General features: G+C 44.4%; 1 protein-coding gene and 1 long non-coding RNA gene across 5 annotated transcripts; both read right to left on the bottom strand.

Moving 5' to 3' along the window:
• Window positions 1-5,795: 5,795 nt before the first annotated feature.
• LOC111268642 (uncharacterized) lies at window positions 5,796-18,822 on the bottom strand. 2 transcript variants are annotated; one of them, XR_002685326.2, is made up of 3 exons: window positions 18,474-18,822; window positions 11,129-11,561; window positions 5,796-8,281 (listed from the first exon to the last, which is right to left on the bottom strand). It is a non-coding gene; the product is annotated as an uncharacterized LOC111268642 (long non-coding RNA). The 2 variants fall into 2 exon arrangements; XR_015314317.1 differs by having other exon boundaries at window positions 5,796-11,561.
• A 480-nt stretch (window positions 18,823-19,302) lies between these two features.
• On the bottom strand, window positions 19,303-26,032 carry LOC111268644 (phytanoyl-CoA dioxygenase, peroxisomal). Of its 3 annotated transcripts, none has more exons than XM_022847752.2 (5): window positions 26,009-26,032; window positions 23,252-23,974; window positions 22,835-22,931; window positions 22,393-22,531; window positions 19,303-21,917 (listed from the first exon to the last, which is right to left on the bottom strand). In XM_022847752.2, exons 2-5 carry the CDS (start codon window positions 23,951-23,953, stop codon window positions 21,863-21,865), a joined length of 993 nt encoding a protein of 330 aa, XP_022703487.1. In that variant the 5' UTR covers window positions 23,954-23,974; window positions 26,009-26,032; the 3' UTR covers window positions 19,303-21,862. The 3 variants fall into 3 exon arrangements, with proteins under 3 accessions (XP_022703487.1, XP_022703486.1, XP_022703485.1); XM_022847751.2 differs by having other exon boundaries at window positions 25,961-26,013; XM_022847750.2 differs by lacking the exon at window positions 26,009-26,032 and adding an exon at window positions 25,587-25,954.
• Between the last annotated feature and the right edge of the window lie 503 nt (window positions 26,033-26,535).

Genomic DNA, 26,535 nt, shown 5'->3' with positions numbered 1-26,535 from the left:
ATGAGAAACCAGCCCATCTTCCTATGTTTCTCTGTCTGTCTTCTTCGCTGCAGGCGCTCTTCAATGGGGGTCATTGGGGAACAGTGCTAGTGGTAGCGGCGGTCACGGTTGGTCATTTTTACGCCACATTGGTCACTCACAACGGAGAATGGAGCCACGACGAACAAGAACGTGGAAATAAGAAAACATAGGATGGGGCACGAAGGAAAGAAACGAGCAAAGCCATTCTGCTGTCGACTGACCGCCAGCAGGCCAAGAACGATCCACATGCTCGGCCGCGTCCGATTTTCTCCGTGTTGACTGACCCGATCTCTCACAAAACGAACGGAGCCGTACGCGCAGCTCAAAGACCATCCATAGGCCCAACGAGCAAATAGAGTCTGGGTGGCAAGGTTGCGCTTTTCATTCTTTGTACACGCCAGCGCCGGATGTCGAAAGGCCGCTCGAACTGCGTACAAGCAGATACTCGTTTCTCCTCGAATTTTTTAAACCGAACTATGGATTTATTTTCTCTTCTACGCGCGCCTTTGGTTAGTGGGGTCAAACGATCCGATCCAACGAGGCCCTATTGCGCCATCGGAAATGCCTAGAAATACGCCAGAGACATTTGGATTTGGAAAGAGGCTTTCGAATCCGCTCACCTTAATAATATCTCGCAATCTTTGAAAAGGCAAAAGCTCCGGTGTCTGCAACAGGAAGGCGATAGTCTCTTTTTTTCCGAGAGAGTGATCAGAGTGCGGCCTTGTTGAATCTGCTTGTCCCTTGCCTGCGAGCTAGCAAAAAAAGGATAGAAGGGACCAGGTTCGACAGAGTCGCTGTGACGGCTCATAGTTGCATTGACGACCGCTTTTTTTTCTCAGCATGAAATAGAGCTAGTTCATAGCTAATAATAAGCAGTCTTTTAAATAAGTCGACCAGCCCGCCAGCAAAGTACTGAAGACAACGACCGCTCGGTAGGTTTTCTGCGGATTTGTTAGTATGAAACATGCTTTTCCTTTTCTTCTCTTAAAATATTTCTCATTACGTGAAGATTAGAGGAGTAATTAGGCAAAGTTTATGTGTGTGTGAAAGAAACAAAGAGAGAGAGGTGGTCAAAAAAAAGTAGGAGGGTCCATCGAAGTAGGGGCCTCGCCAGAAACTACGGCGGTAGACGGATTGGCTCAAAAGCAATAATTAAATCACGAAAACACCTTCGTGATCCCTAGCCCTCTATGTTGATACTCCCGCAGGTTGTCTTCTAACCGTACCGAAAATTCCTTTCTTATAAAACGCAAAAGCTGAAGCGGTTCAACGCACCCTCCTCTTTACTACGATTCATTGCGATCATTTGCCTTAACCTCATACCGCCGGCCTCCTACCAAAGCTTCGCCAATCGACTTTTTAGAAAAACTCGCGGCTGACCCGACAGCGATGACACTCAGAAACTGTCTTGCCAAGCGATTGATTAAACGACGATGGGAAAAGAGGAGACGTACTAGAGTCGTCTCTACACACAGGATGTACAAACGTGGGTACTTGGGCCAACTAACGCAGGCGCCAGTGCCGAGTATTGTCTCAGGGGAAAAACGTATTATACAAAGGGCTGGTATATCGAACGACGTCGAGCGAAAAAAGAACCGCCGACGAATTGGGATGCAGCGAGCAAAAACCGAAATGTAGGGAAATACGGGGGAGAGTTACGTGAATGGCAGCAATAACAGAGCGAGGACAATGCCAGTACACTGAGAGTAAGGCATGGCAGACGTACGCAAAAAAGACCATATCTATAGTTTGTGGCCTGCTCCGCTCTTGAGTGGATGGAGCGCGCCTCGCCTTGAATCCACTAAAATATCGTGAGGTGGGGAAGCACCGCAGAGAAACCACTTCACCAGGCAGAACAGCCTGGCGGAGTCCGGCAGCGTCAAACACAAACACTAACAAGAGAAAAAGAAGAAATGACCTACCAGACTCTCAAATAGTCTTCAAACAATTTGGTTTTAGAATGCCCTGTAGCCTTGCATCGAGGCATGCAGCATTAGCAGCAGCAGGCTCGATGCCAGGCAGGGTGAGTCAAATCATAACGGTCTCCACACTTCATCCAATCATCCGTTATTGGACCACTTTGCCCACCGAAGCATGCCTATATGGGTGCGTACCGTCTACGTTTGTACACAGCTGTGTAAGTGAAAATGGAAAGTGCAACAAACGTGATCGATTACCCCATCATTCCCTTGATCCTGGTTGACTCGTTGGGCTGCTCTGCAATGCCTGCAGGCTTCACAAAGCCTTGGTTCGTATAAGGAAAATTACCCGTCTCGAGAATTACTATTGTAGCAGACATCATTCAATGGAGATCCGTAGGTCGTCAGGATATCAAGATGAGTTGCACGCACGATAGACAGACAGATCGGTGACAGTGAACAGGGGGAGGCAGTAGCTTGGTACTCGGAAGCCGACGTTAAGAAGTAAGCGCGAAAATGAACCTGCACAGTTCGCTGGGTTTTGCACGCAAGTGCTGGACACCCCCTTAGGGTTAAGATAGACAGACACTAAATAAAGAGAGACACAGAGAGTAAATGATCCAGCCTAAGGCAGTTAATGATGCTGGATCACTGACCAGTTTAGAAGGTTTTTAACCGGACGTACGGTTAACAATGCCATAAAACACTTTCGATTCTAGATCGAATCGGATTCAACATTAGGCACTGTTAGGTTGGGAGACAGCGAGCCAGTTTACGAACAACAGATAGAACGCGTGCTCTGGGCTATCCAGCTGAACTTCCGTTTACTTAACAGTGTGAGCAAAAAGATTTGCGAAGAATCTGGCTCAACTGAGAACAATTTTTTATTCGAAAAACGCAATAATGCAAATGTTGACACGTTGGCCAAAAACGTATGATTATATAATACAATGCAAGATCGTATCTTCACACAGGCTCATTCATATTGGCTCAGATGTGAGCTATATCTCGATCTGGACGCGAATGAGTTAGTATTACACGTGTATGTTTCACGTAATTTCGGCGACTAGTGTTATATGGAAAACAACATATAGTCAGTCTAGGCTCGGCTTCAGAATGTTCAGAGTCGCAGAATGAAGAACCCATTTGTCGCAGCGGAACTTATCTACTAGTAATAGAGAGGCTTGAGCTGACAGTGCTCGAGCTCGATCTGAAGCCGTGTATAATATTTGACTGAACCGTGAATGATTATTCAGGTACATTATCATATATACCAAAACGAAATATAGCATCTTTACTGGGTACTCCAACTATTTTAAGAAGTGACCACAATTTTTGAGATTGCTGTTTTTTTTTATGCTAAATCAGTGAACAGACAATTTAAGTAAATATACCTTGATTTTTTCCAAAATATTCTGTTTTGCTTTGTTTCTGCATATAATAATTGGGAAATTTTACCGACCCGTAAAAAGATGAACGTGAAGCTCTCAACAGAAGGAGGAGAAATTCTAATCTGAGATCGAACCTTTCGCGACTCGAGCATGGGTTGTCTACTGTCCAAATCTAAATATGCAGTTTAGAGTAAAACAAAGCTTCCTTATTAATATTATTATAATTAACAGCATTATTTTTTATATTTATTTTAATTGCATATATCTCTGAATCTGAAAATAAATTGATCTCTAATTAGCATAAGGTTTGCAAGGTACAAAAAGTAAATTCAGATTATAATAAAAGGTGCATTAAACCAAAGAACTGCTGCTTTGCAGTAACAGCTTAACCATTATTATATCGGAATATTCACATATTTGATTTATATATGGCTATAATATTTTACCATGAAACCTTTTCGTCTCCAGCGCTTTCAGCTTCCTCTCCCTTTGGCCTCAGAGGCCTTAGTACAACAGCACTTCTTTTCGTTATTGCTTCCGCCCAGGAGCATTAAAGCCATGCCCGTGGTTTCGTTCGGTATAAAACTTTTTCACACTACTCAGATTCTCATTCAGATTCGACGACGGCTTATGACCCCATCCCAAGCCATGTGCTCAGAATGGCCTGATTCTTCTTTAGCGCACCCTCCTCTCTTGCTACCGATTTCTGAGTCCTCGTGCACATTTGCCCATCATTCTATTCTGCCTCATTCTCTTCATTTTCAGTTCAGCCTGTCGCGAACTCATGTTTCGCCCGTTGTTCCACCTTCTCCGTTACCTTTTACATAGCTCTACTAGTGTTCGCGATTTCAGTCAAACACGGTTCGTGGTTCCTTGGAACTAGCCGGTTTGCTTTCCTTCCGAACAGACAGCAGGCTTGGTAGGCTCGTCGCGCCCCAAAACATCCGCCACCCACCTGCACTACCTACATGTACCACCCGTGAAAGCGATCCCGCTAACGCAACCTCAATGTCTCCTTCCCTCAGTGATTCGTACTTACCTCGTACCTCTTTTCACTCTTTACGAAAGCAACCGTACTCAAACGTGGATGCTAACGACCTCCGACTTATCCACCACCGACCCAAAGTCCAAAGCTTCATTGCCCGTCGTTTGTCGCTTGTCGTTGAATCTACAGCGGGAGCAAGTCCGCTGATTGCCTGTGCTATATTCGTCGCCTGTGTATCTTGTCTGTCTACCTATATGTCTGGAGCTATGGCGACGACAGCCGACGCCGAAGTAGAAAAGTGTATGGGAATCTCCAGAGCACGGCGAGGGCGACAAGGGCCAAACCTTAACTGATAGCGATAGTATGCTGCACCGTAACATTATAAAGCTGTTCGATAAAGGCAGGAAGCATCAGCCTTGCCGTATCCCGGCAGCCATTTGATGCTTCATCTACTTGGGATGTATGGCGCTAGCGTCTTCTGACTTTTTGTGAAGTCGTACATACTTTCGCTCAAATGCAGCAGCAGTAACATCAGCAGAAAAACGGCATCAGTTTTAGAACAAGCAGCTCAAATTTGGCGCCAAAACTTAACAACGGCGATCTCTTGGTTTTATGAGTACATTTGCATGGTATGCAGAGCTCATTCTTCGATTACCCTGTTTCAACGATCCTGCCCTGCAGTGTTCGTTTATTTTGGCCCGTCATCTTATCTTGCCTCGCGGATGTTTAAAGGCTGGTCGTACGACGCGGACTCGCTACTCCCAACCGACTCAGTATTTGTGAGCGAAACATGACCAGGGCAACGTTTGCTACTTGTCCCAAAACCTTGCGTGCGATGTATCCGCCAGCCAGCCCATGTCATTATACGAGATCTTTTAATTTTTTTTGACATTCCGTACAGAGCTGACCTTGTTGGGCGCACCTTGAGATTCACATACACGATAGAATGAGGAACTTCATATGTAGGATGGCTACCGTCGCATCTAGTAAGTAGAAGCCACCTTCAGCCTTCATAGCTCTCATATTCTGTTAGCGTATTTCACAAACCTACACAGGCATGTAAATAAGGGAGAGGCGCTGCATAGCAGACAATACCGGCGGGGATTTTTAACGTTGCCACCATGTCCACACCTACTGCATGTGGTTTTCGATGAAAAAAAAAGTCACTTATTGGTTTTTAGGTACACACCTTAAGCTCGCTTAGATATGTTACATGGATATGAACTGGCAATGTCTTATTTGAAAGCAGATGATGAGTAAGGAACTTTACATGATTTGGGCTACAAATTTGTTGGGTCTCTAACACAGAGGACCTAAAATCGGTATGAGATCGAACAACATTAATGATAGGGAGGAATAGAGGTAAAAAAAAAATGGGTGATGGTAGATGGCGCGTTGCAAGTCAAAGAGCATTTTTAAGACAGTGATTCCCTGGATGCAATGTCCGAGATAATAACTAGTAAAAAAAAAAAATCGTCATTTCAATATGAATTTATTGTAACCCGGTTCTATTCAGTCAGACATGGCTTCAACAGAGCATTTTGGTGATGACAACGGCTATTAACAATGTTAATATTTTTCTTGTAATTATTATAATATGAACTGAATATATTAAATTTGTTACTTCACAAAAAAAATTTGAATACGGTCGCTATAAAAAAACCATTATTTCTCAACTCTTCTAAAATCTTTTTGATGCTTCTTATTTTCTGCTAAACATTTTATAATTTTCGTTGAAATTGGCAATTTAATATAACCTAAGCTCTTGTTTAGGCAAATAATTGTTAAAATTGTTGGTCAGTCATGCACTGCTTTGTGTTTAGGTTCGATTTCTCATTCGTAGGATAATTTTCAGCATCAATTGCTCTCGCCAGGGCCACATTTTTCATACAACGCACCTCTCCCTGAACCCACACCGAACCCCAGGGTCTTTCACTTTTCTGTCTCACAGAGCCCTTATAGCGACCCATAGACACTATGGCAAGACTCGACTACTAGCACGATGATGGCAAGCGATGTGTCGTCATCGTCGACCTCAGCTCTCTATACGACGAGACAATTTTTCGGGGTGTCAAGAGAAAGAACGCATCACTGACATAAGGCTCGTCTTATTTCTGTTTGAAAACGGTCGTGCACTCATGTCCTAACGAAAAAAAGTGGACCGAAAAAATCAGCCTCGACAAAAACTTAAAAAAGGAACACCGGCACGGGGCCAGCAAAAGAAATACGCGAGTAGTGAAATCATTAACGAAGATGACGAGCGTATGGGTGCACGAAATGGCTACGACTAAGCTGCAGGTAGCAGAAAGTAGCGCAGACGGTGGCACTTTTTGTAGCTTGTTAGCCAGGATACTCTTGTTGAAATGTTCATTGGTTTTATCTATTTCTTAATGAACCGGACCGATTCAAGTGAATGGTGGCTAGAGAAAAATGAATAAAACAATTATATATACATGTTGATAAAATTGAAAAGGTCAACTATAAAAACCTCCGATATATAGAAATATTTTATTGTAGGTGCCTGCGTTCCATCGTCAGTACCTTCACTTCACAGAACGAGTTAGCCAGCGTGGTGATTCGATTTTTAGATGCCAATGTAGGCCTGATTTTTATATCACTTTTTTTTACCTTTGTTTTCTACCTAAATTGTATTTATCGTCCTTAAATGTGGTATCGCAGTACTCATGTGTTACACAACAAGCTGCCTAAATCAGCGACCACCTATAACTCTTCTCATAAGTATCACTAATTCAGGAGCGTATGTAAACAGCAGGAAAACCACTAAATGATTATGTTATTCAATGGAATGACATAACAGGATCTGTTATGACACACACTATAATGTATAATTGCGTCACTTCAAAAACATTTTTAAAGTAAGCTTGCCTACTTGCTGTTTGCCCAAAATTAATGGTGCTTACTGTTCACTTCTACCACATACGATACTATAATCATTTTAACGGATGAAGAACCTTCTTCACTATATATGTGTGTGCACGCTTGAGCTTCTAAGTACTGACATACACTCGAAAAGGAACGATTATTTAACTCTCGACAGTCGGGAGAGTATTTCTATAATAAATACTGAGGCCCATTAATAAGAACAGGTATGCCTAAAAGTCAACGTTGTCTCTACCGCATTATGATGAATAATATTATACTTTCGTCTACTACATAAATTTACACCCCATCAGCGATGTCATACTCTGGTGCCTGTTAACGCTTCTAACTTAGGGAGCGTGTACATCAAGCAGTTGGTGTAGGTGCTACTCAATCAATGCAACGCCCATTGAAGCAAGGGTACTTTAGATGCCGTTTGTGTGATCGCTCAAGTCTTATATTTCTTTTTTTTTTATTCCGAATTTTTTAGTGGTAGATCTTTGTCGATTTTTTAGCATCGCTTTCAATTGCAGCAATCGCAATTGCTCTCTGTTGATGTACTACAAGGCTCCTAGTCACTCCAACTAACTGTCTCTGCGATCTGTACGTGGCCAGTTGGATCTGAAGTTGTCATGGCAACTAGCTTGAGGTTTCGTTTAGTTTAGGCTCCAATCTGAAAGGCCAGTCGAGAAGGGAGTCCAGTTGCTTAAGGCCCTGTAAGCAAGTCGAAGACAGAAACGGGTTGGTTTAGTTAAGTCAAGGGTAATGGGCTGCTACCGAGAGAGCCAGCTGCTGAGGCTATGAAAGCAGACAGGGAATCGGGCCACTAGCAGTTGAACGAGTCAGGGCCCATTGACTATAAGAGTGGTGCTAGTAGTAGCAGCGCCTGTGTGGGTGGATATACTGAGGATAGAAGATCCGTTGAATCTTCCGATCTAGTGTGGGTTCTCGTCTCTTCCACTATAGACTCTGGTACTCCTGATGGCTCCAGCGATGCCGACAATGCTTTTGAGCAGGCGGTGAATTGAGGGGCCTTCGTTTGAGTGGGTTGCTTCGTGCTGGCGAACAATCAAACAAGCTTCTTCCTTGCAAATGGAGCGAGAAAAGGTAATTGTTAAGCAATGAGAGAGGGAAATTCGGTACTACGATGGGGACGAACCCACTAGCTGGAGCTTTTCTCCCTCTTTATCTCCGCGCTCCCGATCGGGATACGAAGCATCCTAGACTTAACGGCAGAGTGCTCGGAAATATGTTTAGTCTCTGTTCGCTAGAACTGAGCGACGCGACGTGACGCGGCACGGCAAGTCCAGGTCGTTTCTCAAGAAGGAAACTCTTATCATCTGAATTCTAATTTGTGACTTCTGCATATTAGTTTTTTTTTTTAAATCGTCTCTTACGATAATACGGACTGGGATGTAAACTGATAAATCAACATAGAATTATTTGTTCGGCTCTACTTTAACGTATGAAGATGCTTAATGAAAGGATACTAATGAAAGCAATTGAATGCTTTAGTCCTGGTATTCGATTATTTTGTCTCATTAATTTAAAACATAAGCTTTGAGTTTACATTTGTTAGTTATATTATGTTTTTCAGCTAACCACACTGACTTCTAGTATCAAATGCCTGTCTCTTACACGAGAGGTAATACAGGACCTGGTTGATTTTATAAGGCAGCCACAAGAACGCGCCGCTGGGTCAAAAATAGAACAAACTTAATTGTCTTTTGAGACATATCCGTGGGGAACGTCCATTGCAGAATCGTCGACTATGAAAAGCAACAGGTATGTACACAACCTTAAACGTGCCTAAAACAGGCTTGTAGAAAGAAATCATCAGTAAATTTTCAGATACAAGATTTCGAATCTTCCCATGATCATTGATTAGAAACTAGATAAAGATTTTTTAAAGGTTTGAAATGCTCCACCTAATCGCATATCACATAAATCTGTGAAATCAACTTAAAACTAATAGAGTAGTTTGTCATATAAAATAATACATTTATTTTGGTGAAAATGTTCGTCTTCGTGGTCCTTCAGGCTTACACTTTTTGTATTGTCTATAGCGATAAGTTCAGCTAATAAAAACTGAACTCTAATAATACGAAAACGGTTTCGGCGCATTCGTCTGTCTCCCAAATAAAGAGATATCCATCTTATAGAAATGCGTAAGCGGAAGCAAAAAAATATTCGCAGGTGAGTGAATGAGGATTCTTGGCTGCCAATAGGCAATATGCGGTGTCAAGAAATCCTCGGTTCGGGGCGGATCGGCTCCCGCATCGGTTAGTACTATAGATTGTGCTTCAATGGCGCCATGCTACAAGCAACCGTCTAACACGTTCATTGCCTCCATAGTGCGGCTGAATTACGACGTAGCTTGCGGCACGATAGAGAACCGTCTCATAACCTTTTCCACGAGCTCCTTATTACAGAGACATTTGACTTGAAGACTATGATGCGAGCAAACAAGCAATCAATCGCATATGGAGCGCGGCACGTATAAATTGGCTAATTTAGTACCACAGCATCTGCCATTCCGAAGCCAGTAGAGCCCTGTGAAGGACGCGGTGCTTCACACCATACTCAGTTAGCCATTGCTCAGCTCTACCAATAGCAGTCGCACGCTGGCGGTGACTGTGAATGTCGTGCGCTTGCTTGCTACCTCTGCTACACTGAATAACAACCCAGTAGGTATGGAATAAAACGAAAACGAAGAAAGAAGAGGTTCAGAAGAAGCTGTGACAGCAGCAGCAGCAGCAATGCCTAGGCAGCTAGCGCCAACTAACCGATTCTGTTTACCCCCTGTGATCAGTGCTCGGTACGGGTTAACGGATAGCTGTTAGACGTTCCCCAGGCCCGCTTCCTCTTTTCGTTGGCTTAAACGAATAAGAAGGGAAAGAAGAAAAAAACGAAAGTAAGGAAACGAGCCGTAGCAGCAGCTGAAACGAAGGACGTAGACGATGGTGAAACTACAGCAGGAAGGGTGGCATGGAAAGGAATTTAATAAAATTTTAAGAACACTTATCCTTTCTCGTACTGCCACAGTTGGCTGGGTTACAGTTGGCTCTTGTGGAGTTTAGACTATTGCAGCTTGGCGGGCTTGTCAGCTTGGGTCAGACCTGACTTCGTTGGCCTGTGCAGTGGCGCTCGAACTGGAGATTACACTGCTCTGGTCGAGTAGCTATGTAACCAGCTAGCTATGTAATACGTGAGTCAGTAAGTGTTGCTGAGCTGTGGGTGTCTTGCTTCTATGAGTCCATGTGTATTCCTGTCCATGTGTGTGTGTGTTAAAGGACGTGGAGAGGATAGGTCTGCAAGGCAGCGAGCCTAAGGGTTTCGGTCGGAAAGAGACAAGAGGGAGCTGGTCGGAGGAAGAGAAGCACTGCGGAGTTTCCGAGGAGCTACAGTCATGCAAAGTTGGTTTCGCAGACTGCATTCGACGCACAAGACGTTAGAGAAAGCAGAGATAGAAGAAAGAGAAGTGCCAGCACGAGAATGATAGAGGAAGCTTCATGCTCGACAAAGAGGGTAAAGGGCCAAATAGAATCCCACTGTGCGAGGACAAAAGCGCTGCAAAGTCAAAGGATAGAGAGAAATTGTGGCAAAAAAAATCAGGCCGAAAAGAAGATAAAAAAAGAGAACTAAGCTAAAACGTTGGCAAAGAGGTCTGACCGAGGTCGTCTTCCCTGTTCATGCTACATCGAGTTACTAAATGCTAGACGGCAGGCCGGCAGAATAGCGACTACTACCTTGCGATAAGCTACTTATTGCTCACGAAGCGCGCCTTTGTCGCAATTCGCTGTAGCTTACTATGACTGGCTGGGTCTGTAGCCGATGCCACCTCAATGACTATTATTAGGTTTAGTCGTAGCCCATCGTTTCTTACACGTTGCTATATCACTATCATCAGTATCTAATACCACGGCCTTTACCATCTCGTAGGCAACCGGAGCGTTGTGGATTCGGCATGTCTGTCTTTTAGGTCCGTATCAAGAGGGATTCCGGTATTCTGGAGTCGGCTCGGTACACTTTGTCGCCCCCATAGGTTATAAAGTAGTACTATAAGTGGGCAAGCAGTCGTTGCACAAGCAAGAAACAGCCACCAGCGAAATAAGTCTCTAAGAGGACAGAGAAGATTCTATGAAGGTGATACTGTGAGAACATTCCTCGAACATACGGCCTAGCAGAAAATCATCCAATGTCTTCAAGTGGACTTAGTGGCCGGCACAGCGCATAGCTAAGGGGAGAGCAAAAAGAACCAGTCCAAGAATTTCCGTTCGACGACTATGTCTTCGATCAGGCGACGTGTGGACACAGAAGAAGTAGTCGTAGTCGTGGAAATGCCAACGTAAAACGAAGAAGAACCTGCAAGAAAGGCCATCGCAATGGCTTGTGATCATAGAGTACCAGTAGATAAAGTAGATGGCAATCCAAACTAGCCGATTGCAGTGTCTATGCATTTATAACAGCCGGAGCCTGAGGCCAAATTTTTAGTGGCATAATATTTTGATTATCAACAGCAACCTATTAATTCTGTATTGTGTGTGTTGAGGTATGATTGAGGACAATTCATCTAAGAGTTAGACATACGCCGCGAGCTTCAGTGAATATATGACAAATAGGCAAGAGCTATATCTCACACTCAACATTATAGATTACGTCTTCACGAGACCAATGCTGACATATCTATGTTCTAACAAATAATGTGATATATAGATTTTTTATTAATGCAACATTGTCTCAACAGAAGCAAATGTAATACACAAAGGTATACAATAAAGATAATAATGGAATAAACATCTCTGCTCGTATATTTAGGATTTTTGTATACTTTTTTTTCGATTATCTTTTGCGCCTTATAATAATTATATTTTTTAATCGAACGTATTTTCTCCGAAATGTTGTTTAGCTTTGCATCCATCAATAACAGGTGGTCTATTGGAAAGTGAATGATATTTCAACTATTGCGTCCTAAATATTAATGGCGATAAGGAAAGATTATAACAAGCCTAAACCTGTAAATTCTATTTGAATTGAGTATGTCGTCGTAAGTACTATTCGTAATAACGAAAGGCGACGAAAAAACAAAATCTGCCTTTCCATCATTAGGAGATTTAGCTTTAGTGAGCGAGTTGATAGGTTTCAATAATTGCGTGGCCGCGTCGCTACGTCCTCTAGACGTACCACGGCGGCATTAGCCATAAGAGTGGTTGAAGCAGTATCTTCAATTCTGCAAGAAAATGAATGAGGATCGGCTCAAAATCGGGGCCTACTGGCTGTCCGAGCTTACGTAAAAGGCCAACACTCGACAAGGAGGTTGGAATGCTTTTTGCCGATTCTCATTTCATTTCTTTACTCCTCTGTCTGCTCATTCAGGGAACGAAGGTGGAACTAACCAGACCCTCTGCGTTTCATAGAGTCACTACTGACACTACCTGCTACTGCTGCAGCCACTACCGTCATCATTTAGTGCTTTTTATGGATGAAACACATTCCTGTGCTTTTATTATCACCAGGTCTGCATCATGATGCCCGCAATGGCGGTTACCAAAGCAGCTGCATCAGCCGTACCAGTGTAGGACTAACTCGCTCGTCGGTTGGTTCCGACAAATTCTCGGGAACCGTCACTCGCTACTCGACCAGCCGACATTGACGTCGTTTGTGTCTGTCTGTCTGCCCACCAATGCGATTGCCGCCCTTTCATTCCTGCTACGACTACCACTAGCGCCGTGGGTTTGTCCTTAAGCGTTGGTCCTTTCTTACCGATACCCCGCGCGTCCCTCGGTTAGCAAGCTAGGCTAAGCAGTCCGGCCAAGTAGACGCAGAAGCCGAAGAGAATAGCCAAGAACGCGAGAAGGAAACGCGTCAATCTCATTTTACTCCCACTGTCCTCCACCTCTATGTTCGACCTGCCCCCATTTTTCGTTCTCATCTTTTCTCGCTTCCACCTTCTTTCTCATCCGCAGATGCAATTCATTGTGTATGCACGATAGCTGCTTGGTTGTGCGGCTTATGATGGACGCGTGAGCCAATGCGCGGAAACGATCAGAACATGGAAGAAAAAAGACGGGACGCAGTTCGCGCGTCGTCTGATCTTGGACAGAAGTAGAAAAGCAGAAACAGCGGCGGGAAAACATCTCATTATAACAACTGGTGGGCCGCTGGTGTCCTTTGGGTGGCAGTGCTGATGACGGCCATGCCAGGGCCGCAACAATCGGCAACTTTTTATACTATCCTGCTTGTATCGACGGCCGCACCCGTCGTACTTGCTACAGCTGTAGTTGCCGCCAAACCCGTGTTTTCCCCTAGTGTCATCGCTGCTTCACTCTGTGTAAGGAAAGTCACTAAAGACGAGCGACGCCTGAGCGTTGTCGCTCTATTTGCCCCAGCTGGCACAGACATGAAGAAATAAGATGGGCATAGCTCAGCTCTATCTAGTTTCTTTCTTGTGTGTTTCTCTTATGGTCTTTTATCCAGAGCGAAAAAGGTGGGGCTAGAAAAAGAAGAAGTACGAGACTCCTAGGTGACTACCAGGCAAAACTATGCAACGTTTGAGGTGAACTACGTTAGCACCAGAAAGCATAAAATAGTGGCTGTAAAAACGAGTCTGAAAGAGTTGTTACTGTTGCTAAAGCTAATGCTCGCGGGAAACCTTTGAATCGCCAAAAGGCCCGAAAGACGAAATCCGGTAGGATTCAACGCTGCAACGGCAGCAGAAGTACCAGTTATTAGGACCTTGGGAATTCTGAGTGGCAGCGACCTTGGCACGCTGCTCACGTCGAAGGCTCCACCTGAGTCTTGTATGATCGCAGTGGTAGGGGTCTCTTCGGGCGGCTTCGCTTTCCTTTGGTTTCCCGCCAGTCTCTACTTATTTGCTTCACCTTGGGCTGTAGCTTACATGGTGCGCGTGCAACCTCAACCAGCATTCGATGCCGCCCCAGTAACCAAAATAGCAAGAGTCGTAGTGAAAGCTACGGTCCCGCCATCGTTGTCGACACCTCCGCTTACAGTTGCTATTTCTAACATACAGACAATCTAACACAGAAGCCACCATGAGAAATGCTAAATTTACGTAAGCCTATTGGGTTGGCTCCCTCTTTGGACGTTTTTGCTATGTTGTTGCGCAATCGTTGTACAGTAATTTAGTCATAGAAGAAAACTAACAAAATACCATCATTATCACCGTCTCGAACACGGTCCGCTGGGCTTACGCAGAACTCTACTATATAAGAACAATGTAGTCGATGGTGGACATGGCGACGGCTACTAGTTCTTCGCCAAAATCTGTTGCTGGTCTGTGGAAAGAAGGCGACTTGCTGCTAGGGCTCTGTGGGGAGCCAAAATGGGATAAGAGATTGGGTAGGTCTTCGGACTATAATTGTGAGGATCAGCACGGGGTAAAAAAACGTCAAAAGTTCCGTTTTGGTGCTTCGGCTTCTTAGTGCGCCCGCTCGTTTGCTGGTAGTTCGCATGTTTACTACTTCGACCGATAAAAACAGTAACGGTAACGAACGCCTGAGTTGGCTTATCTGAACATACGAAACGAAAGCAGAAGCGGCAGCGGCAGCAAACCCATCCGATGAGTTTGTCCACCACTGTTATCCCTTCATACGTACGCCCCTTTAGGGATACTAGTCCCTTACCATAACTTAACGCACTAGCATGGCAACTAAGAGACGCTATACGCATTAAGAGACCTCGGGACAAAAGCGAACCGACGCTTCTACGATAGCCACGGTCTATGCGTCCAAATAACAGCGATGAAAGAGCAAGCGAAATGGGTCTGCCGGTCGGTGAACCATACGAGCACGCCTTGGAGATGTGGGGAAGTGGGAAACCGTAGGGGATAAAAGCGGGAAAGATGCATTTTCTAGTTAACGCCGGAAGTGGTCCAAAGTGCAACCGAACGCACTGGCTGTGAAATCCCTCAGCGCGTCGACGTAGTCATCGTAGCTAACCGACCAGTCCACCGTCAACCAGAAGCCAAAGCGAACGGCAACAGTCGACAAGCAGTGCAAAAGGAACACGTAAAACAGTACGCCATGAGCGTGTACGTGGAACGCAAAAGATGAGAAAGGTTGTTATTTCCATCTCCGTTGGGACGCGGGCGGTTACTGAGCGTGCGAATGGTGGGGGGTAATGTGCGTGATAGCTGTGCTTTGCTGACTTTGTCGCTTTCTCGTTCCGTTTCTCCGCACATTCCGCTTGCGGCTTGTCTGCTTGGTACACAGCAGTTGTGTGTTGCAAACCTCGTCAACGGGTGTGAGCTTCACGTGGATGAGGTCAAGGCCTCTGTTACTGCCCATCTCTGATTTCTGGATCTTGTCCGCATAGTATTACATCATTTAAAGGCAGCCACCGGATGACGTTTCATTTTGTTATGCCGTATCTATGCAATCTGCGAAACATGTTTTACAGCTGCATCTTAGGCACAGGAGGCCCCTTACTCTCCCCCTTGTGATTTCTAGAAAGAGGTTGTGGTCTAGGTTCGAACTTAAGTATAGATAGAATTCGTTCCGTACTGAGAGCCAACTGTCTGATAGAAATCCTAACGACGATAGCAGACGTAGAACAAGAAGCACTGGAAAAAACTGGAGAAAAACTGGAAAAAAAGCTTGAAAGCTCTGTCGAATTGAAGCGGGACTGTCGCAGCGTCAGGGACAATGTTAAGGGAATTAGTGGTATGGCTTTGCCATCACCTTACGAATACACGGGTTCAGATGGAATAGGAAAGTCGGGCACTTCAACTAGTTGATTGTTGTAGGCGCTATTTTAGGCGTTCCGCTCGCCGCTCGCACGATCGGTCTATAGGAAAATAAAGGAAAAAGCTTTTCCCACTGAGCTGTGCTCAGCGAGTGTCCTGGAAATCGGCGCAGAAAAAAAAAGAGAAACAGAGATCGAACGAGAGCGGCTACCAGCATCACCAACAGCAAATGAGAGAAAGAAACTTAGTGGTGTTCGTTCACTAAGTGAATCCATATCAATTAAGCCTAATAGCAGAAGCTGACGCTATAGCCGAGCTGCTGTTGCTACGGCTGCAATGAGCCAGACTGCGAGCAGCATCATCAGTACGACGCCTGCTAACCAAACAGCTCACCAGTGCCAAAGGTCGGCTTAAGCAGAATCGACTGGAGGGCGGTAGGGTCCTGGGATCATGGAAGCCGCTGTCGCTGCTGGCATACGGGAGGACGAACCGTGGACGGACAAGCACACATACTCACCATCAGGCAGCGAGTCTATTTGCATATGTATGGGTCACTTAGTCATTTGTGGAAGAGCTTAGCTCGTCGACTAAGCGGCTCCGTTGACCGCGTCGACGTCCAACTACTACATCCTACTTTTCAGTCCACCGATGGAAGGAGAGAGGGAGGCAGGCAGGCTAGTTAGCCGGCTAGCTGGCCCGCCACTAACCAAGACTCAGTCTTAGTTAGGACAACCATCGCCAGCAGCGCCGGTTGGCCACAGCAGTAGTAGTAGCGGCAGATTTTTGATGACTAACTTTGGGTCTTTCAAACTTGCGGCGGAGATTGCAGCCTCGCCACGTCAGCCATCGGACGGACTGGGTCTAACAACGTAAACTCTACCACGAAATCTGAGAGAGCAAGTGAGTCGATCTAGATCTACTGTCTAGAGTTCTGCCTCACTCTTCTCGTTTATCTCGTACGTTGCTCTCTCCTTTTTATCCTATTTCCTCTCTCTCACCTATCTCTAGCTGGTTCACCTCAGCTGGATTTCCGCTTGATATCTACCGCGTTCACTGGCCTTGCTTCGTATTCCTGCCGTATTTAGCCATGAAGGGACCTCTCGAACGGTTACCGGGTCTCTCTGCCGTTGCCGCTTGCTGCTATTGCTATATGGGAAGATAGAAGATCCCATCTAACTACGTAGTCAACGCATGTCGGCAACGCAGCTAGGTGGAGATGTTGGTCATCTGTTTGCTCGGCCACATTTTGCTTACACGTTAAAAGTCGGCAGTAGACTAACTCTTTGGCGGCAAGTTGGACCCGCTTTGAGCACAGCAGCTCAAAAGACACCGGTTCTCTCTTTGGCAATCGTTTTCTTTTTCAGTTGGCTGTAAACCTAGCAGTAGCCTCTGTTGTCAAGAGTTGTTGTACAACTAGTTCTGTGCCCTCCTACCCCCCGCCCCTGTACCCCGGTATTACCGCTAGCCTTGCTGCTAGCGGGTGCCTATTTGCAGTTGCCGCCCTCACCAATACCACCATCGCCAACCAGCCTTTGCTGCTGCTGCTCTGTCGCCTCAGCAGGAACGGGGGCTCCGGGGTAAAAAGCAAAACTAGGCGAGAGCCACGAGGTGATAAAAGGCAAGACGAAGCAGGCAAGCTTTTCTGTTTCCCATCATTCCATGATAGATGCTTCGTTCGTTGTACTATACACACGAACATACTTCTGCCGTTGTGGCTGAACAGAGTAGTCTCGGTGCCTGCCGTGTGCAGCACTTATTCTCATTTGCATGACGAATACGATAGCAGCTCTCTGCTGGTGAAAGGCAAGACTTCTAGCATTATCCTCCCGCCATCCTGTCTCTGTTCCCTGTTACTACCCCAGATTATCCCCTTTAGCACTTCGTCTTGCTCTCAAGCTCTTCTGGAGGGTGGTTAGTCGTTTGCAACGAAACTAAGCGTGCGGCGCGAAATGGCGACCGGCTCCATGTGTTGCCCCCGCTGGCTTTTGCCGTCCCGTAGTAACTATAATGGCTGGCAGCTTGTCGGCCAGTCTTTCGACCCGTGTCAGAGGTAGCGCCGGGAGACGCAAGGAATAAAGGAATAAAATATGCTTATGACGACGTTCCATAAATTAGCGCAATTCCCGAGCTTCCAATAGACTCGAGAACTACGTTCACTACGACCTTTTCTTTCTTTCCCTCTATCTCTTACCCCCCTCTTTCTCTCTCGCTCTCTCCTGCGCTTTCTCTCGAGCAAAACTACATTGAGCCACGCTATTCCCAACCGTTACCCAACGGTTTGCTCCCTCAAACGACTGGCCCTCCTGACATCCTTAACGACACCCCAGCATAGGGTAGTATAAACTTGAGTTTCGTCACAGCCAACATACTACTGCCCTACCACCATTCCCCTTTCGATCCCTGTTTTCTGCCAGCGGGACCTTCACACGTATTTCCGGGCACAGTTGCTAAGGGTTGCTTGGTTCTCTAGACTAGCTAGGCAATCAACGCTTTGCCAAATCTCGTTGCCCATATGGCACTGGTAGGTCATCGGTAGCAAAGACGAAATAGGCATGGCTTGCGGTATCACCTACCTCGCAGCAGCAACAGCAACGTGCACAGATTGGCTTCCTCCAAAGCTATAACGCCGTCCTAAGTCCTGACATTTGCATAAACATAAACATGACACAAACACCAAACCGCACCACACTGTTCGTTGCCGTATTTGGCCAGTTGTATTCATAGTGTTATGGAAAGACCTTTGATGCTCATCTACCTCGTGGATTGGCTGTTATTCTATTGTTGATGCAAAGGATAATGAGTTAGTAAGGAATTCTTTGACCGAAAATTCAATCCAATCACAATCCCGTAGCGGAAGCTTTCTCGGCAAGAATCGTGGTCTCGATCTTTTGACATCATGTCTTTGGTCTCATCGCAAACGAATGCGATGAGACCGGCGATTTTGCCCTTCACCATGATTTAACCATGGTATTATCAATTCCATCTACTGATAAAATCTTCCCGCGGTTGGCGCTAATGCGACGGCAAGATCGAGCTCAGGTGCGCAAACAAGGCTTTTGAGTTCCTGCGTATTGAGTTTTTTTTTTTGGTGAGGGGAGAGGGGAGGGAGAGTTAGATAATATAAAAAAAACCTAGGCTTGAATACAATGATAGGGACAGTACTGCCGATTCACGCAAAAAAAAAGAGAACTTTGTTATTAGCGAAGAGAAAATAAACACTTGGTAGCAGATATAGGTAAATACCTTGGCGCGAGTGTGTTTCTGTTGCTTTATATTGAGAACTATACGAAAAGCATTGGGATACGCATCTTAGGTATCTATACATTGGGTATAACAGATTTCGTTTTATTCCATCAAATTAAATTCATCGAAGTAAAAACATTTTGAATAAAAAGTAGATAATTTTAATTAGAAACACGGATTCAGATATTTATTTTGGTGTGTTGTATTGGTAACATTAGTTTTAGTTCCAAAATCCATCTTGTTAATTCTAATCTAATTAAAATTAAACGGTAAAATACTAAAATGATCATCATCGCTCCTTCCTAAATGTTCCATCTCACAATTAAAATTCACGTAACGATATGCTCACTTGTCAAAATCGTCGTCAACCCATAGAATCTTTTCAGTAACGTATGCCTCTACATGTTTTATACGTGCGTTCAATATTCGTCCATACTTTCACCACAGAAAAGGTTGCTTTATTAGGTTGATAGTTCGAGGCTTTCCATTATATCCTTGTTTTTTCATCATCTTTGTTGTATTACCTATATATCAAAGGACTTATATAAAAAATTGTGAGAAAAATATGCAAAAGGTTAGTGTTAGCATCTCAAACGAGACTTCACTTAATGAGACTATCTCTATAAACGGTCATTACTTCATTATTTCATAGACAACGTCACAAAGAGTGGCAAAAGAGCATTAGCGCTACTAACAATTACCTTTGTATTTGGTCAGGCACCCTAACCTTCATAGCGCTTCCTTCTTTCGTGAAACCTCGGATTCTCGCTTTTATAGAAATAAGGCGTCAGACTCTCACTAGCAATCTAGGCCAAAATCGTACACCATGCTACCAGCTGATTTTCCCTAAGACTCGTTCGATTCTATGCCGCGCTATTTCCAGTAGCTTCCATAACAACCAATTCACACAGGTCGACTAGCAGACACGTCTCACGCAGATTTATGTACGATGCATCTATCTCGACAGACTAATTGCTTCTACTGATGCTCGCGTTCAAAAGTAGAAAAATAAACACAGACGTCACCATCATAACCAGCACTATGTCAATCCGCCCTAACACAACACGGGTTCATCACCAGGATCGTAGTGATTTCCGCCACCATTATAAAGACGTGAAAATTTCTCGTTCCGCTGCAACGGCAATAACAGCAGCAGAACCAGCAATAGCAACCCCAATTACCCTTTATCGCAATGGTTTGCCCCCAACATGTTTCTTCCTTCCTCTCTAAAAACGATAACTACCCTTCTCGTCCGATTTCATCCGGCTCCGGTATCATCTCAGCACTGATAAGCTTTTTTCCTTCTTTTCCAAGTACAACTACTATGTCCCTTCGGCGGCAGTGGCTTCGGTGTTCTGTCTGAGCCGGGAGCCAGCCAGTTAACCTCGCCAGTTCCGACCCTCTGCCTGTCGCGCCAGGACTTCCCACAGCCCCTCAAAACTCCCAACCGAACCGGACCTAGTTTCTTATCATTCTTCTGCTAGCGTTGCTGATAAACGCCGCAGCGACCACGTCTCTGTGGTTACGTTGGCCAGATAAAAACAGTTGAAACAGTTGATTCAGCAGCGGTGGCAGTGACGACGGTCAGGACAGTAGCAGCCATAGCAGCGGCTTCTACCCGTCCTTTGGTTGTACTAGCCGTAGAAATGGTAACCGCTCTGGAGTTTATTGATCGTTGTAACAGAGAGCTCTGCTCTAAATCGAACAGGCTTTTATGCTGACTCTCTCATAGATGAAGTTGTCTTGCGCTTTGGGCCACGTCGCGATGCCCGTGGGGGCTGGTACTAACAACAGCAGCAGCTAATGGCGTCCGTGTTTCAGATGACTTTCTCTTTAACCAGATCGCGCTGGTCCCGTTAGCGACTAGACCGGCAAAGCCACCGCTGCGGCTATCCATAGTACGCGTGACTGCTACACAGCACTGGTTTGAGCGCTTTGGATAATCCTACCACAATACAGAGGGTCATTTCATCCCGGACTGTCTGGCCATTGAACCCAGAATCGGCTTTCGTCTTCCCGAACGCGAAAAACAACTCTCTATTTATCTGTCGGATATTCGAAGCTCTGGCTTCGAGTATCCGAGATGACTTTTTGGCTTATGATGCGAATGATGAAAGGTGCTACTGGTTTCTGCTAATTATGATACTTCATGTCGCGGCGAACGAGCAACAACTAGCGGGACGATTGCCGTGTATCCTGCCAGCGGTAGCTAGTAGCAGGCATATCCCAGCTGTTGTGGCAACTAGCCAAGGGCTATGAGAGTAGGCAGACCGAAGCGGTCCTTAGGGAGGGCAAGGTAAACACATGGACCGCTTGAGCTGTGTCGGACAAGTTATAGAATAGTGAAGAGAATGGTAACTATTGAGGAAGCTCTCCCCAGCCTTCGGAGTGGAATCCAAGGGCTGGGAGGACTAGGGGCCAATGCAGGCAACACGGCCAATGCCGGACGCCAGAGGAAGCAGCGAACCCGCGTAAAAAGTCTTATCTTACTTCCTGTTCGGTGTTTCTATTGCGTTTGCTTTTCTACCGTACAGTCGTGGCCGATGCAGTTGAGGTCGTACCGAGTAAATGGGTATGGGCCCCTTATTCTATTGCTGCAAGTCGGTTTCGGCCGGTCTTCCGTGGAAAACACATCTCCTTCCCGTTGCGTTTGCGCAGACAGAACCGCCGCATCACGAAAGTATAGCGAAACGCCAGGGAAGGCTAAAGCGGACATAGTTTAGAGGTTGAACCGTTCACCGCGTACCAACTGGGCTCGGTAAAGCCAAACGTCTCTGGAAAAAAGACGATGCATTAGACGAGGACGGAAGACAAGACATCAGAAAATAGCATAAACAAAAGTGTGCTGAATCCCGAAATAAAAACAAATGCGGCATCAGCAAAGCGTCATTCAATACAAATACTATTCAAGATAAACTCAAGGAAATTTTACTGATATTACCACTTAAATTGCTTCCAGAAGCTCTATCGTAGGCACATCATATTATCAATAGTCTCTATTAAACGACCGTACAATCCGATTCCACTAACTGAAATTCGTACGACAGTTACGTTGGCATGATCGATATTTAGCCCGTTCCAATATCCAGTCAGGCGTGGTGTACCTATATAAACTGGCTAGAGCTCGGCTCTTCGAGCTGACCCCATCATTAGTAGACAACATATGTACAGCAACCGGCATGGTAACCATAGATTAACATAATCCACAGAGGAAGTCGCTACCATTTGCATCCTGTCCATCTTTCGCACCTGTAATCGAAGATAGGGATCCCTCGCTTCTCAAGTATCTTAAGGACTTCCTTCGCAATATTCTCTTGACTAGTGCCTGCCACATCGATGTATCTACACTTCGATGCGACGTAGTGACATGAGATCGCCTTTCGGAATCCTTAAAGAGACAGGAACATAACGGTACAATGACAGGCTGTATAAACAGATTGAACTAGGATCGCTTTGTGTGTAAGTTGTTTTTGTCTAATAAGACCGATAACATAAATCGAGCAATAAACTATAAGTAAAATAATAACCGATAAGTAAAATTTGGTTAACATGAACAAAAAAATCTAACCAACCTGTTCATGTTAATCATCACTTTTTGCGCTGCTTAAGTTTACGCTCTCTCTGCGATTCAGGGAAGGGGACAGGAGTAAGTAATAGTTACTTTCAGGCAAGACGCCTAAATTCTGCGTACCTTTTGAACGGTTGGCGCCGGATCCGTGGATAAGGAGCGGATGGAACAATATCATATCCCCGGCCTCCATCTCAAAATGTACACGATCATCTATAAACTGTAACCCACGGTATAGGAATGAATCAAAGGAAGAATACATTCGAAAGTTTGATGAGCAATGTGAATTCGCTGTGAAAACTTGCTCTTTCCCTTTACCCTTAAAACAAAGCCGCGTTTGTAACTTCGCTGAGGTTGTCCCTCAGAACTTTTTAAACCTAACTTATATAGAGTTAAAATGATTTTTTTGAGTTAAAACATTTGTACTCGCTTCCACTCAGTTACGATTCATATATTACAGAAATTCCTATTTCAGCTCTTAATTGCAGACGTGTTGAATTAAATTTCTAGCTCTGTAGAACCAATATTTATTACGCTCACCTCATTATAATTTTTGATTCCATAATAACCTTTGTTAACACCAGCCTCCCATTCAGGATATACGTGTTCCAACAGGAGTCCCTTATGCGAGCCTGGAATTCCCACCAAACAACCATTTTCCCGATTAACGCGCTCGATTGCAGTCCACGCACAGACGACGCGGTCTGCTGGTCGGAATGGAAAATAGTGCAAGTCTTGGTGCAGCGGATGGCGAGATGTCAACGCCCCCGTATCTGGTGGCTTGTTGATCAGCATCGTATGTACGGCCATCTGGTCCTTCCCAACAAATGCCTCAACCCAGTCCAGCACTCGAGGGCATGTGCAATACTCCCAGAGCTCTTCGTCGAAAAAGAGGTCCTGCAACTTGTTGACGACATACTTGTCCTGATTTTTAGCATTCTTGAAGGTGATGTCTCTCATGATGGTGAGACCGGGGATCTTCACTTTGCCGCTGGCAATGTCGTCGAAACGTTTGGCGAACTTTTGCAGATCTTGAGGATCGAACATCCCCTTGACGATCATGTAGCCATTTTCTTCGTAGAATTGCCGCTGCTCTGTAGACAGCTTGGGGTGATCGAGCGTGAAGCGGAACTGTGACGCGTATCGTTGTTGATTGCTTTGAGGCGTCCTTGGCCTACAAACTGTTGCTAGCATGGGAGCAAGTCGTGCGGGGAAGACTCGCAAGAAGGCTTTAATCAACATGATTTACAGGTCTTCACGCACCTATATATGAAATTGCGTAACAAACACGTTGTATGTCAATTGGCTCAGTCCTAAGTTTCGACACCTAGCGACAATAACTCTACAGGCAGACTCAACTTAGAAGTAGGCAATGAAATAGTTCCTCCCTGCAGCCATCATATACTTGATTGTAGTGATACAGGCTTCAGATCTTATATTATTATATCTTCGCTCAGAAGTCCTAGTCCTAATAAACTGTCGTCTATTTAATTATTCATTATCTGCCTATTAAACATACATCCATTATTTTAAATCGAAGAGTTTTCGCACCTCTATTGCTGTGTGGATAAGCTTACTATTGAAAAACTCTGGTAAGCAAAAACGTTCTTGCCTTTCATAAGATGATGACTTTGATCTCTACTTATAGGACCATCACCTTAGAAGGGTCTTAGCGTAATAATGTTGTGTTAAGAGTATACGTGATCACGCGTAATAAAAGTATCTATTACTTAGTAAAGTTCTGTTCTTTAAGTACATTTATATCTAAGATAGCTATTTTAATTAACTGAGCGCTTTGCCGTTTTCGTCTTAGAAATTGTTTCCTAATATGCGTTTCAAACTATTAAATGGTACCAGTTAGATCACCCTTCCTTTCCCATTTATTTAATCTAACATACAAATAATACGTAAATAAATGGTTCTATTTAAATGAACGAATGATTATTTAAATATCTACAGAACGGCGTACGAAGTAACGAGACTATTGAACTAGAGTTGGACAACTTCATTGGTAAATACACCGTAGCTACACGCATTGTATCATTAAAAAAACAGATGTGCATAGCGTTCTAATATTTTCAGTGCACACTCTTTGGCCATCAGCATTTTGCTGCTTCAACCATTTTTTCTGTACATACAATACATTTGTAAGTCCGAATCAAATCCCTAAAATGGAATATCGAACAAAAACTGCCCCTAGCTTTTTACGCCATCATGCTAAAACAAAAGAAAAAATAATTAAATTGGCCGTAAGAAGCAATGAATGAGCCTTCCAATATGAAAGCGTTCACAGGGACAAATAAGAGAATCGCGTAACTTCTCCTCATTAAAGGTACGGTATAAAGTTATAAAAAAAATCACTTTTTACTTATATTTGTAGACACCACAAGATTCTGCTGGCGGTTTGACGTGACGCAGTGGTATATCTATTTGAAACATAGAGCCCATTGAAAATATTCCTTATACTGGTTAATGTTACTATAGATGCTATAACAGATATATCAATTGGTCAAACTCTGCATTCTTACTCCAAAATCTGAAAGTTGTCAGAGCTTTATGTCCAGTACCGCCGGCAAATGGCTGACTCCCGTCATGGAATCACTTATATGCTTATAATATCACACACTTATAATGCTTATAATAATCACAGGAAACACCTGAACATTTCCATTCTGTACCGCAATTGTATTGAAATAACATAATACAACCTTGCTACTTGCTGACATTGTAAACTTCTGTTTACCATCCCGTCTATCGGGCTGGCGTGTTTATCGTAAACACGAATATCGACACCAGAAAACTCATCATCCCGTGAAAAAGCATGATTCGAACGAAACACACAACAAACTCGCGAATTTAGCTCACTTTGGCTCACCTTTGAATCGCAAAAACATACGGCGCGAACGCCTAACACATGCAATTCGATAGTTTCTAGTAGTCGATTGGTACTTTCAACAAGTTCCTGTTCACTCAATCAATCTACAGCTCTGTAATCCTCCTTTTCAACTCCTACTCTGACTGACATAGTATTGCGCTAAGCCGAAGACTCGTGGCCATTTTTTTTTGCGGTGTTTCTCTATCTATATGATCAGATAGAAGAAAACGTTTTGCTTATGATCGGTTTAGTGTTAACACTGTCACTGGTTTGTGCCGTTTTTAAAACAGTAACAAGACAGAGCCATCAGCCGCGGCCTGTCTACTGGCAATCACATTCGCAACTGGCTACAGATCGTTTATTTGTAAACTAACCTACGTGTGTTTTGTGTCGCAGTTTATGTCGCTGCTGCCTAGTCTTACCTCCGCTAGTTTCAAGCTCCCCACAACGTTTATAATAATAGGCGTCTATATAGGCGTATAATAATGTGGAGAGGGTGGCTCGGCCGACGAAATAGACAGACGTGGCATCGCGTGTGAAAGAAACTAACGCTGAACGGTCGCGCGTTGTTAAAGACAACGTTGGTTGATCCAAGTCGTAGTTGGAATACAGACTCCGTATAGCCTAACAACATGGCGGCGAAAAAGTTTTGATTTTCTCCAAAAAGGCTTATAATCACATGTTTCTTAGCGAAAATCAACTGAACAAGATACGAATTAATAATAATATAGAACAATTCTTCCAGTAAATTACTCAAGCTCGCTCTCATCATTTAAACGTCTGAGATGCATATAAAGCCTGTGGTTTGTGATGAGTGTCTGAAACTGTCTTCTCATCGGGATATCGCGAGCTTCACGTCTATAATACGCAATTCTTAGATTACGCTGCCTTTCACACTGTTAATTTTCTCTAGATGGATTATAAAAGACTCGTACATATATGTAGAGTG

This window comes from Varroa jacobsoni, unplaced genomic scaffold (genome assembly GCF_002532875.2).
Source record: "Varroa jacobsoni isolate VJ856 unplaced genomic scaffold, vjacob_1.0 scaffold_1305, whole genome shotgun sequence".
Taxonomy (NCBI): domain Eukaryota; kingdom Metazoa; phylum Arthropoda; class Arachnida; order Mesostigmata; family Varroidae; genus Varroa; species Varroa jacobsoni.
The sequence above is the reverse complement of the archived record's forward strand: the minus strand, read 5'-3'. Positions and strand labels throughout refer to the sequence as shown.